The following is a 14285-nucleotide window of genomic DNA, read 5'->3' as shown; positions in this document are numbered from 1 at the left end:
ACATAGGACCAAACATCATGTAAAATGTTGAACTATTTGTAGCAGTATAGCAACCGTTAGATGTGTGACAAATGGGAGTAATCAGGCAGAAACAGTTGGATGTTTTGTTCAGATTACTTTTGGGGATGCTGCCATTGGCAATAATAATGTTTGATGGGTTTGCTAGGACAAAGCAGTTGGGAGGGTTGTAATTAAGTAGTAGGAAGGAGGTTGCAATAGAATAGTAACAACCTTAAAAACCTTCCAGGTTTCAATCAAAGTGTCACTCATTGATAAGAGTATTATAGTTAATCAAATAAGTCGGAAAATTAGTTGGGGATTTTATTTTACTTTTCAACTAATCATCAAAGGAAAATAACATCACCTAGACATTGTCCAAAACATAGGAATACGGATTAATCTCTTTACTCAAATAGAAGAGTTATAAGAAAATTAAGCACACCACGTATTTGAATAAATACTCTCAAATGTATTGTATTACTTAAGAATAAACACACCACGTATTTGAATAAATACTCTCAAATGTATTGTATTACTTAAGAATAAAATGATTGCAAATGAAGGGAATATATTTATTTATAGTTAAGCTCTCCTAAATCCGACGGTATAGTTTAAATTACATCAATGATCAAGATAAAAGTCTATCTACAAGTCAGGGTTTAAGCTTTATACAATCTTATCCCTTAAAATTTATAAATATTAACCCTAATAAATCTAGTTTTACTGGAGTGTTCTACTAGGCCACCAAGACTTCAAGTAAATGGATTTTTTCATATATTTCACGAATCAAACCAGTTCAAATGAGTTAAATGAATTCCATTTAATCAATTAACATTCATAAAATGTATTGTGTGCATTTATCACAAACTTCAATGTATTACTCGTGACAATTGAACATGTATAAAACTTCATTGATTATTCATAGTGAATTTTAAATTATAGAAACAAGTAACCCTTGGAGAGTTTACATAAACTTATTAGTTGATCAAACTTGAAGGTATAGTAAGCTAAAAGCGAAAATTCTGTATGTATGAAACATAATATGGATATTTTAAGTCAAGAACATAACATTCAATAACTCAAAATATAGTCTGATACATTAAGGTAGCCGTAGCTATAGAAGAGGCTAAATATAGCCAAGGGTACATAACATATACATATAGCTGTTCAAAATTCCTATTCTTGCAAGGCCATCAACACTGGTATTTCCCTCCTTGAAGATATGCTCCATAGAAGTGTGCTCAAACTTAATAAAGGAGGATCCTATGACCATCAATCAAGAGACAGTTTTTTGTTATGAGTTGCATTGTTAGAGATGAGACTAATGACAACCATAGTGTAGCGATGTAAAAATTTCGCTTTCGGTCGCTAATTAAGGCGATTATTTAAAAATTTAAAAACTGACTTTCGATTTTATTAAAAAGAGGAGTCGCCACCGATCTTTTTTCTAGGTGTGATCGGACACCTAATAAATTATCTTTTTTTGAAAAAAAAATTTAGGCCAAATTTGGGTCTACGCGAAAATCCAGAGAAAAATAGGGTTCGGGAGTCGGTTTCGCGCGAGGAAGGTATTAGCACCCTCGCGACGCCCAAAATTGGTATCTTGTTAAACACGCGTTGTCTTTAATTTCAAAGAACGAATTCAATTTAATGTTTACTCGTGATCCAATTGAAAAATGATAATTTTTAGTTTTCGATTTTTTTAGAAAGGGTGTCCTGTTTTTAACACGAATCGACGAATTTCACCCAACATAGCGATGAAATCGATGACTTAATGTTAAATCGGTACATTGCCTTATTTTTGAAATTAATTAAAACATGAGAAAAAAATATTCCTAAAGTGAGAAATAAAAAATAGATAAACGACGCAAAAAATGATATCATTAATGAAAAATATTAACATGGAATACTAGAATATTAGAATAACAGTAATAATGATATTTACAATAAAAAAAAATAAAAACAAATCACGTACTAATAATATAATAAGAAAAAATGATATATTTGGTAATAATAATATAAAATAATAATATGTACACAATATATATGTATATATAAGTTAATAATGGTAATGATAATAATAAAAGAATATAAAAAATATAACTTAATAATATTAAAAATAAAATAATAGGTAATAATAGTAAAAAGGGTAAATATATATAATAAACACAATATTAAAATAATACTATAAATATAAACGACATACATATAATAAAAACACACAATAATACTAATATTGATAATGATAGCAATAATAATACTAATATAATAAATGTAATAGTGATAATAATATAATAATGATAGTATGAATAATATATACAAAAAAAATAATAATGATATAATAATAATAACAATATTAAAATACAAAAGCTACTATAATAAAAATGTTAAAATTATAAAGTAATAAAAACATTGCTACACACATATATATACGTACATAAAATATACACTAACATAATAATAATTATAATAATACTAGCAATAATAATAATTAGTAATAATAATATATACACATCATGGTATTTAAAAAAAATAAAATAAAATATATATAATAGTATTTAAGAATATATACATAAGATGATATAAAATACATACATGGAATAATATAAGAAATATATAACTAATGGCATTAAAAATATATACATAATATATATAAAATACATATAATATATATACGTATTAGAAATGATAAAAATATTAACACACTACATAAGTAAATAAAATATAATAATAATACTAAAATAAATAATTTAAATAGTAAAATAACTAAAAAGGATTAAATTGAGCTAAAAACAAAATATTTGGGGCAAAATTGAAATAAAAATAAAAGGAAAGGACTATATTGAACATGCGTGGAAACAGTGGGGGGCCAAAACAGAAAATATTCCTTCCCATCAAAACTCAGCACATCAACGGGGACTAAATTGAAAACCGCGACAAATTTTGGGGCCAAATTAAAAAACGAATAATGACTGAATTGCAAAGTAATAAAAAGCGGAAGGGCTAAAAGCGAAATTAGCCCTTCCTTTTAAAAAACACGCGGATCCTAGGCGGGTCGAGTCGGGTCGAACCGGTCCAAGTCAAAACGACGTCGTTTTGGGATTTAATGGCCAACCCCAAAACGACGTCGTTTTGGGGGCTATAAAAGGCCCTTTTCCTTCAAAAAAATACATTCTTGCACATGGAAAAAAGAGAGAGAGAGAGGGGGAGGGGTGAGGTGATTTCCGGTCACAAGGCCGGTCACCGTCCGGTCGCCGGACCGCCATCGCCGGCCACCGCCGGCCACCTTCCACGGTGGCCAGAAAAGGTAAATTTTTTTTTACGTTTTATAATATTATTTTTTATTTATATTTATTTATTTATAGATATAGAAGAAATATATTCGAAAATAAAACGGAAAATAAGAATAGAAAATTCACCTTAGAGTTTTGGTTTGATTTGATGCTATTCTACTGCTTTAATATTTGGAATTGTTCTTATATTTAATCTGATGGTATTGAAACAAAGAAAAATCTTTTTTTTCATAGAAAAATTCCCCTCTTACATGATTTTTGAATGGCTTTTTATAGCTATCTTTTACATGATTTTCTATTATTTCTTTTTCTATTTCTTTTGTCTGTCTTGCTTGTTTGCTTTGCTTTTGCAGGATGTGGCTTGGTAGAGCAGGTGATGGTGGCAGACAATAGATATAAAAAATGGGAGGAAAATGGGACAAGTGGGAAAGTGGTTAGGTGGCTAGAATTTCTTGATTTTTTTTATTTTTTTGGGGGGTTAGGGCTAGGGTTAAATGTGGGCCTAAGTGTGGGTTAATTTAGATGGGTTTTAGTTTTTTTTTTCTTGTTGTAAATGAGTTTAATTTGTTGTAGGCCAAAATTGGCCTGCAACACATAGCATTAAGTTCAACATCAAAACATGTTAATAGTTTGCAATATTAATAATCTTGCATTGGTAACATTTATAAAGTATAAAAATTTTAAATAAACAATTCTTTGTTTATATAAACATTTATAAGCTATTGCCTAGCACATTAGATAAGTGAACTTAATTATTGGGCTTACTATAAAACGTGCACTTGGGGCACTTTTATCTTAACTTAGGTGAAATAATGTGTTAATGTAAAATTTAATTATTTTTATTATTTGTTCTCGAAGGCATAAATAAAAAATTTAAGGGTCATACCCTCAAAATGTAAGGGATTAATTGAAATAAATAATTAAGAAATTGAATAGGTTTAATGATTAACTAATGTAAGGATTTTTTAGAGATCTTAGGTTCAAGTTACTTCTTTTCCATTTTTTTTTCTTTTTATTTTCAGCTAATTAGGATGGAAACCACGCTAAGACAAATATTATTGGAGTGAACACTTAATAAGAAATGGGTAATAGCTCAATAATTAAGAGCATATATTCTTCCCCTTAATCAAACCCAGTCTGAGCCACACCGTTCCCAAGTACCTTTTATTTAATCGGCAGAGTAGGGGAAATTATTATGCCACCCTCTAGGGTTCTTAAAATCTAGCTATTTAATCTAATTTTTCCCAACAGAATTAGGATTTTGTTTTCTTTTCAAACCCCAATTAGAATTTCTTTATCTGTCTCCCTATTTCATCTCATCTTTCTATTTTTTTTCCTCCTCTTTGCATCAAATTTTACATCTTTTTTGTTGCTGAACATATTTACTTTCATGAATTAAATCATTCCCGTTTAATTATTCTTCCATTGATTTTGTAATTGACGACAATCGCAATCCGATCATTGCCTATAAACGATGAGTACATCTCGTTTCAAAGTTTAGATCTTGAACTTCTGTAATTTTTTTTATCTAGAACTAACCCTACGTTCGATTAATCAGCCTTTATTGATTCTTGACACATCTCTCGAAAATCTTGATTAACCTTGAAATCAACCATTAATTCTTGTGTAAATGTCGTTTGAAGGATTTTATTTGGGAGAATAAGGCTAGATTTGATAACAAGGGACGTCGTTCGAGTTTTCGGTGAAAAGTATGTGTTCTTTTACAAGAAAATCGAGGTAAATCGTGCCTAGAATTAAGGTCACACGGGCGTGTGGACCACACGACCATGGACCTTTGGAACCCTAGGCTAGTTTGCTTATCACACGGGCATTACCCTTCCACATGGCCTGCCACACAACCGTGTGCCTACTGTAGGAAATTATATTGTTCACCACATGGTCACAGTCTGTTACAAAGCCTGGCCACACGGCTTCAACCCTCTCACATGATCTAGCCACACAACCAAGTGACCTTTATTTTTTCAGATTTTACAGTTTACCCAAAATTTTATGATTTAATTAGTTTAGCCCCTGAATAGTCCCCCGAACTATTTTTAGAGTTATATTTCCTTCAATTGAACCCATGATAATATGATTACTGGAATGCATGATCTGAATGACCGAGTTATTATTGTATATGCATGATATGTGAACAATATATGCCTATTCCATCTGTATTACTTATTGTATGTTCAGCATGTTGTATATTACCATTAAATCGAATACATGATAAGCATATCTTTTGCTACTGAATTGATTTGTTATAAACATATTAATTTCTACTTTATTGAATTGTTATAAGTATATTAATTGTTACCGTATTGATCTATTAAAATCATATTAAATGTTACCGTATTAATCTATTATAAATATCTCATATTACATTATATAAGAGGGGAGAATATATATGATGAAAGTATTGACAGTTCATCTGTAAATTTTACTGTGCAAACCGCAGCCATCAACAATCTATTTGCAAACTTATGTGCACCCGCAGCCATCTACAGTGTTTTTCTTTGTTGGCACGATATTGTACAATGGACCCGTTTTGATTGATATTGTGGTTTCGTCTATTCCATACATTTCCGACAAATCACGTTTTACATTTTTCAATCATTGTAATGATACTATGAATTCATTTACATTATTTTTTCTGGTGGCAGAATATATCAATTGTCATTCTCCTACATCATATCCCAACGGAATTGATACTATACTTATCGTCAGGGCCAAGGTAAATGGTAATTTGTGGTGAAAAGTTTACACTTCAGTAAGATGATGAGCAAGAGATCAACAAAAAGGTCAAATTTCTGTCAGTGTTTTTTCTACTAAAAACTTAAAAAAATTTATTCGCTTTTGTTAATAAAAGTTAGTCTTTTTATGTCAACATGAGGTACATGTAATATGTCATATGTTATTGTCACATATGTTATTGTTTGATTATTCTGCCAATCTCCTAATTTTTAACAACACACATGAATAAAACTTTTAAGAAAAAAGTTAATTTACTTTTTTATCTAACTTATAAAAATTTATTAATTTATTTTTTAAAATTAAAAAAAATATAATATAATCTAACGTATAAAAATACTTAAAATCAATTTGATTTAGCACAATTGGGTTGTGGTAATGATTAAAGTTATAGTCTACTGTGTAGAAATCAAATGTACCCTTTTTCAACATTATAATAAAAATATAAATAGATTGGGACTGAATTGACCTAAAATATCGAATAACCAACCTCAAGCTAAGTCTTGATTTTCATATTTTCATTAAATAGGGAATTGCGTTTTGTCATTTGTGAGGTGCTTTATTTGGTATTAGACTATTAGTATTATAAAGTATGAAATATAGATAAATATTTTCCATATTTAAATACTTTTTTAAAATTATAACCTTACGAAAATTATATTATTACATCCAAAATATATATATAAAAAATTACAAGTAAAACTTGTCATTGTTCTAGTTTTACAGAATTTGTTTTTTTACCGACAATGTATCTAGTCATAATTCTTATAATTATTTATTCATATTCTTCAAACGGCACCAAATCAACTCGTAAATTACGAAAAATAAAATGAAAAAATTAGGTAAAAATGTCTAAAAAAAATAGAGAATTAGGTCCTGAATTTCACAAGTTTAGATAAATAAATCGATTTTAGAGAAAGAAACAGAAAACGTGTTTTTGGAAAAAATGCAAAATGCGGTTTCTTTTAATATATTAACTATTTTGTCGAATGGTTAAATGTTAATAAATTTGCCCTTGAATTAATTTTTACTCACATTATTTTTATTTTATATTGTTTTAATTTTTTTAATTAATAAATATATCATTTTCAAGTTTTTTAATTTATCTTTTTAATTAATAAATCTTTTATTTTTATATATAATATATATTTTATTATATAATTACATATTTATTATTTTATTTATATACATAAAAGAGTTATTAATTATAAAAGTAAATTTAAAAATTTAAAAATAATATATTTATTAATTAAAAACTTTAATTAAATTTTTAAAAAAATTAAAAATACAAAAGTAAGTAGGAAAAGAAATTAACTTGGTACTCAAAAATAAAATCACTAACATTTGACAATTTTATCAAAAGAGTTAATATATTAAAATAAAATGTGTTTTGTGAAAAGTGTTTTTTGAAAAACGTTTTTCCTTGTATGTGTTTTTTTTCTTTTTTTTTAAAATTAACTTATTTTTCTAATTTTGAAAATCTTTTACCTAAATCTCTAAATTTTTTTATTTAGACATTTTTACCTAATTTTTCCAATAAAAATTTATAAAGTTAATTATATCATTTAAATTTTAAAAAAAAAATATATTTTTTAAATATTTATCCACTTTTCTAAAACAACTCACCTAAAAAAATACTTACACTTACTTAACTTCTTAAATTAAAAAATATATATATCATTATTTCTTAAAATTATATATAAAATATTATTTCTCAAAAACTCTCAAAGATTTGTCTTGTCCTCGGATTTCACATCAAATGGCCATTAAATCAATGGGCCCCTCGACTTATAATCTCCTGTTGGTTCTGGGGAAAAGTACTATTATTAATTTGAATAAGAAAATACTTTTATTACATCAATGGGCCCCGCCAGTTATAATCTCCATTCTCCACTTCATATCTAATACTTTTTTTCAATTTAGTACCTAAAATATTAGTCATTTTCTAATTTGATAACAGAATATACTTATATTATATTTCTTAGTTTATTTTTTATACAAACAATTTTATAGCTAATCACAAAGCGCCACGTGATGCTTTATGTAAATAAATAAATATTTTCTTTTATTAAATGCATATACACATAAAAATATATAAAAATTTAAATATATATTCTAGAAAAAAACTTATAAATTATAAAAATAATAATGAAAATAAAATTTTAAAAAATAAAATAATTGAAAATAAATTATTTGAAATTAATAACATTATTGCAAAAAATTAAAAAATTGTAAAAAAATTTTAAAATATTTTTTATAAAAATCCTAAAATATATAATTATGAATTTCTAATACTATTTTTAAATTTCAAGTTTCTTTTTGCAATTACTTGAAATTTAAGTAGCTTTTTAAAATTTTATGATATTTTTCCATTTTTATATATTATTTTAACCTTTTAGGAATTTTAACTATATATTTTAGAATTAAAAAAATATTTTTAAACTTTTTTTATATATTATATATGATTTTTCTACCTTTTTAATCAATATTATATATATATAATACTAAAGGCTAAAATACTAAAAAAAACTTTTTGGAAATCAATTGGCCCTGGTTGAAAAGGGTAATCAATTAGACTCTTAATTCAAAAATAACAATCAATTGAGTTTTTTGAATTGCATTTTCATTAAAGCCCCTAACAGACCGTTAAGTGTTACATTAAGTGTTACTGTAGTGGGTGACATGGTGGTTGACATGAAATAACGTTGACATGAAGGGTTTATCGGATTTTAATTTTTTAGGAAGGCTTAATTTATTTTTAAGGATTATATAAAAATTCCAAATAAATTATAATTTTTAAATATTTTTAGAAATTATAGAAAATCATATAAAATAACTAAAATGGAAATATTAAATTCATTATAAAAATTTAGCTAAAGGTTGTTAAAATGTTATAAAAATTTTGAAAATTATATAAAATCTATCAAAATTATTAAATATCATAAAATTTCGAAAAAAAATATTAAATATTATAAAAACATTATTAATATCTTACGAAATAATGAAGATATTAAATAAATATTATAAAAAATTAGATAATATAAAAATAATTAAAATGATAATATATGAATTAATAAAAAATATAAAGACTTATTGAAAGTATAAAATGTTGTAAATAATTAAAATATATATAAGAAAATTATAGTTTTTTTTAAGGTTTGGATTAGATTTTAATAGTGGAGTTTGAAATGTGCTGGTAATCAAATTTGGATGAAGTGAGAGTAAAGGAGTTGAGAAATAATGAATTTAGTGTTTGGTGGTTTAAGGTGAGTAAATAATAATGATTTTGGTTGAAGAGAGGTGATCAATACACATTGATAAGGGTAGTTTAGGATATGATGTAGGACAACATTTGTTGGAAAACAAAAAAATGAGTAGTATTTTTATTAAAATTTTTAATGATTATTAGTAATCATTAAAATATTATAATTTTTTTAGAAAATCATAAAATATACAAGTTATTAAAATTATTAAATATTGAAAAGAAATAGACTAAAAAATATAATAGAAGCATACTTTAGGTACCAAATTAGAAAATGATTGATACTGTAGATACCAAAGACAAAAATATTTTAGGACTAAAATGAAAATATTAGATACACTTCGTGAATTAAACCTTAAAATTATTATCTCCACCATCCTATCCCATAATATCGGACGGTCCTTATTTACACAAATCTGACGTGGCAAATCAGGGTTGCTTAAAAGGGAAAATTTCCCGAAAATCATTAAAAACCAAAAATAAAAAGAATTAGAACCAAAATAAGCCCACATTAAGAAAAAAAAAATGGTTTAAACTTTAAAAAGCCAAATCTACCGAAGCCGAAGAAGCCATTGATGCCTTTGCATTGAAACACGGGTCAAAAAAAAAAAAAAGATACATACCTGAGTCTCTCTGCAGAAATCCCGAGGTTTTGGAACTTTCTTTTTCTTTTTGTTTTGGCTGTTGAGAAAGCTTGTCTCCAACATGGCGGAGAAGAATGACAAGTACGGTAAAGAGTTGGATTTGGCTGTTAGAATTGTGCATATGGCTTGTTCTTTATGTCAAAAAGTGCAACAAAGCTTGGTTTCTGCTGCTTCTGGACATGTTTTGGCCAAGGATGATGATTCTCCTGTTACTATTGCAGGTATTCTCTCTCTCTCTCTTTTTTTTGTTAGTACAAAATGAAAGTTTTTTTTTCCCTTTTTTTTGGAATTTGATGTCTTTTATTTTTAGTTTTTTCTTCGATGGGTTTGCTTTGAATGAGGCTCTTTGCAATGGGTTGACTTGTTTTTTCTTTTTTCAATTTGGGGGGTGGGGTATTATGAATTTGTAATGTGGTGTTTGATTGGCGTATATTTAAGCCATTGGTTGTTTGTTAGATAGTAAAAGAAAGAAAGAAAAAAATTTGGAAGAAAAAAATTTGGAATATGATCATTGTTTGGATGATTGAAAATATTCATTTGGTTGTTTGAATGTTAGCATTTTGGTGCTTCCTTTTTTAAATTTTTGTCTGAGGAAATTGTTAAGAACAAGTTAGGAAACGTTTTAGTGCTATACATTGTTTTTCTATAAGGAAAATGTTAAGAACGTTGTTCCTTACTGTTGAATTGGAATCTTTAGGGATTTTACTGTACAAACTTAGGAAAGTATGGTCAAGTTTGTAATTGGCTGTTCAGTTTTGTTTTCTGGGTTTCATTGTTCTGATCATTTTGGTTGGGAAACTAGTTCAATTCGTTATAATTTGATTGCAATTTGTCTGGGTTCGCCAGCATTCGTGAATGATGGAAAGAAACTCTATAAGCCTCTTTGTTAATTGCAATTGTACGTAGCTGGTCCTTTGAAATGTAAACTCAGTTGGGGATCATTTAATTTGAAAATAGCACTTGTTTGTTCTGTTTTACTTTAATCCTAGGTTGATACTTTTTGTTATTTATATGCAAGTATACAGGTATGTTGGGGAAGCTGGGGTGAAAGTTTGCTATTGAAAGGGATTAAGACACTGATTAATAAATTCATGAGAGTTCAATTGATAATTGATGATGAATGCGAATCATGCTTGTTGTATGCTAGTAGACAGAAATGCAGGTGTAGGTGCTTGCTCATAATTATAATTGATTGCCTAACACACGCTCTAGTATTGTTCGATTTGACTGATCAAGTTTTTAAAGATAAAAAAGGAGGTACCTAGCAAATTATTTGGCTTTCTGCCTCAACTTTCTATTTCTCTTTCTCTTTCATGAATCAAGCTTTCTCCCTTCACTTGTAAGGAGGAAAAAAAAATTGTGCAGAGAGGGTCTTGAATTTGATTTTACTTCCTAGTTAAAGTATAAAAAATGAAGTGCGGTTTACAGGAAATATTTTTGTCTTTGTTTGTATTTTCTTAACTAATCATCATATTTATGGTGTGTATATCTGTTATACTTTGATTTCTAATCTGTTTGTTCAAATAATGAAGCATTTATAGTCTGAGATGATGCTACTAGCTTTTTTCACGGTTTGAAAGAGCATAATTTTTCTTTTCTTTTGCTTAATTAAGTGCTTTTATCTACTCGTGTTTACTTGTTTTCTTTCGGTTGTTTCTATCTTAACAGACTGGAGCGTCCAAGCAACTGTTAGTTGGCTGCTTTCCGAATTCTTGGAGGGTTGGAGTGTGTCCATTGTTGCTGAAGAAGATGTCCAAACACTCTCCAAGCCTGAAGCGGCTAGTTTACTTTCAGCTGTTGTCAATACTGTGAATGAATGCTTAGCTGAAGCACCAAAGTATGGTCTTCAGTGTCCAAAGAAAGTTCTCGGGACTTCACAAATCCTTGAGGCTATCAGTCGGTGTAACTCAACTGGGGGCCCAACTGGAAGACATTGGGTGCTTGACCCTGTTGATGGGACATTGGGATTTGTACGTGGTGACCAGTATGCTGTAGCACTAGGCTTGATTGAGGATGGGAAGCTAGTTCTTGGAGTTCTTGGGTGTCCTAATTACCCTATGAGAAAGGAATTGTTGAATTATAATCATCAATGCAACCAAATTAAGCCGACGAGTCCACCATCTTCAGATATTTGGCAAAAAGGATGTGTGATGTATGCAAGTAGAGGAACTGGTCAGGCATGGATGCAACCTTTGATCCATGGGGATACAAAATTTGAATGGCCAAATTCTGCTACATTGCTACAGGCTTCTCCTGTTGATGATCCATCGCTGGCAACTTTTTGTGAACCTGTGGAAAAGGCAAATTCAAACCACTTGTTTACCGAGGGGCTTGCTAACAGCATAGGTCTCAAGTGCGTTATGTTTATTTTCACTTCTGAATCTTCTATCTGTTTCCTGCATATGATGAATGAAACGAATTCTTAATTTGGATGAAGCACGGAACAAGAATTACATTAAAAAGTTGAGTGCTTCTGGGAAAATGAAAATGAAATGAACAATTTCATTTATAAGTTCCCTGCTTGTTATTTAGTTAAAGAAATCAAATGTATCTGAAATTATATAGCTTTTGTAAGGTCATCTTCTGATTTGATCCTAATATTATCTTTTTCATGCACTCTAATGGCAGAAACCGACCTATGCGAGTCCATAGCATGGTAAAATATGCAGCAATAGCTCGGGGTGATGCTGAAGTTTATATTAAGTTTGCAAGATCTGGGTACAAAGAGAAGATATGGGATCACGCTGCTGGTGTTGTCATTGTAGAAGAGGCTGGTGGGGTTGTAACGGATGCAGGAGGTCGCCCCTTGGACTTCAGTAGGGACTGTACTTAGAAGGTCTTGACCGGGGGATTGTTGCTTGCTCTGGCCCCATACTGCATGATAAAATCATTGGGGCTGTATATGCAAGCTGGGATTCTTCTAATCTATGAGACTTTCTACATCTTTTCAATGCAATAATAGTGGAGTATTATATGGTAATTTTATGGCGGTAAGCTCATCAAAGAAAATTGGCATTTCAAGTCATTTCGCACCATTTTCATATATTTCATGTGGTCGAAGAAGTTTCTGTTTATATGAACCTGTCGTAATTTTAAAACCGATATATTGCTAAAAAAGGTAGTTTTCAGTTAATGAGTTTTACGTCCATTTTCCTCCTTTCTTTCTAATGTCTTCGTTACTATTTCAGGGCAAGCAAATTTGTGAAGGACACTGCCACAAACTAATGACTCGAGAAGCGTCTGCTGAAATATATTCTCCGTTTTTAAGGTCTGATCATTGATTTCACCTCCAGTCCCCATCTTACTGTCGTAGTATTGCTCCATTTTTATTAGCAATAGGCCCTTACGATAGTTCTCAAATGGAAGTTTTGATTCCATTAATACAAAATCATCACTGTGGGGATTCTTTAATACGACAAAAGCTTAAGCTAATGCTACTACCCTCTGCTTGCTTAGGGAACTGAACTGATGCATAAATTTTGGTCACAAGTAATTGGATATATGTACACTTGCTCATAGTTCAGGCCACCCATCTTGAAGGTTTGTCCGAAAAACGAGGGGTTTTGGATAAAAATATGATACCCTAATAATGGGTTTGGGTAAAATTTAAGGCCTATTTTCTAAATGGGTTGGGTCTTGGGCAACATGTTTTGGCTCGAGCTCGGTCCAGATTGAATATATTATGTTATAAAAAATAATTATATATGTTAAGTAATATTATATATATTTATATTCAATCATTAACCCAATAATAATTAAATCGATATTATATTCATGTAGTGTTTTTTAATATAAATATTTTTTAATGTATTTTGAATGTGTTAGAAAATTTTTATTTTAACGTATTTTTAATGCATTTAGTGTATTATATTTTTAAATAAAATTAATAAAAAATTAAATATGGGTGGGTTGGATCCAGATTTATCTTTCTTAAATTAGATTAGATTTGGACAAAAAAATAAATCTATTTTTCAAGCCGGGCTCAGAAAATTGATCTAGATACTTGTGTAGGCCTAACTCTATCCATGAATACTTTTATTTGCATCTTCATCTTTGTTAAACACTGTTAGTTTACTGGTACTTTCCCGAGCCGAGGCCACTTCAAAACACACATAGGGAAACAAACTGCAGTTTCCAGGAATCTGAATCCAATGCCAGGATATGAAACCTCAAACCTCCATTGATATAAGATTTTTCTTTCGAGTTTGGATTTTTTTTCCCGGGTATAAAGATGGCCATAGTGGGTTACTGCATGTGATTACATAAACCGTGGTAAACCTCGGGTTCTTCTATATTTGCAGATTAAAATCAAGAATCAATCACCAGGTTTGATAT

At 29.0% G+C, this 14285-nt stretch overlaps 1 protein-coding gene across 3 annotated transcripts; it reads left to right on the top strand.

Moving 5' to 3' along the window:
- Positions 1 to 9819: 9819 nt before the first annotated feature.
- Positions 9820 to 13468, top strand: LOC107918059 (PAP-specific phosphatase HAL2-like). 3 transcript variants are annotated; one of them, XM_041075691.1, is made up of 4 exons: positions 9820 to 10171; positions 11619 to 12303; positions 12579 to 12940; positions 13139 to 13468. In XM_041075691.1, the coding sequence occupies exons 1-3, from the start codon at positions 10012 to 10014 to the stop codon at positions 12781 to 12783; spliced, it is 1050 nt and encodes a 349-aa protein (XP_040931625.1). In that variant the 5' UTR covers positions 9820 to 10011; the 3' UTR covers positions 12784 to 12940; positions 13139 to 13468. The 3 variants fall into 3 exon arrangements, with proteins under 3 accessions (XP_040931625.1, XP_016703051.2, XP_040931637.1); XM_016847562.2 differs by having other exon boundaries at positions 9828 to 10171; positions 12579 to 12926; XM_041075703.1 differs by lacking the exon at positions 9820 to 10171 and adding an exon at positions 10258 to 10848.
- The last annotated feature ends 817 nt before the right edge of the window (positions 13469 to 14285 follow it).

This window comes from Gossypium hirsutum, chromosome A01, assembly GCF_007990345.1.
Source record: "Gossypium hirsutum isolate 1008001.06 chromosome A01, Gossypium_hirsutum_v2.1, whole genome shotgun sequence".
In the NCBI taxonomy this organism is placed as follows: Eukaryota; Viridiplantae; Streptophyta; class Magnoliopsida; order Malvales; family Malvaceae; genus Gossypium; species Gossypium hirsutum.
This window is presented reverse-complemented; position numbering and strand designations above follow the sequence as displayed.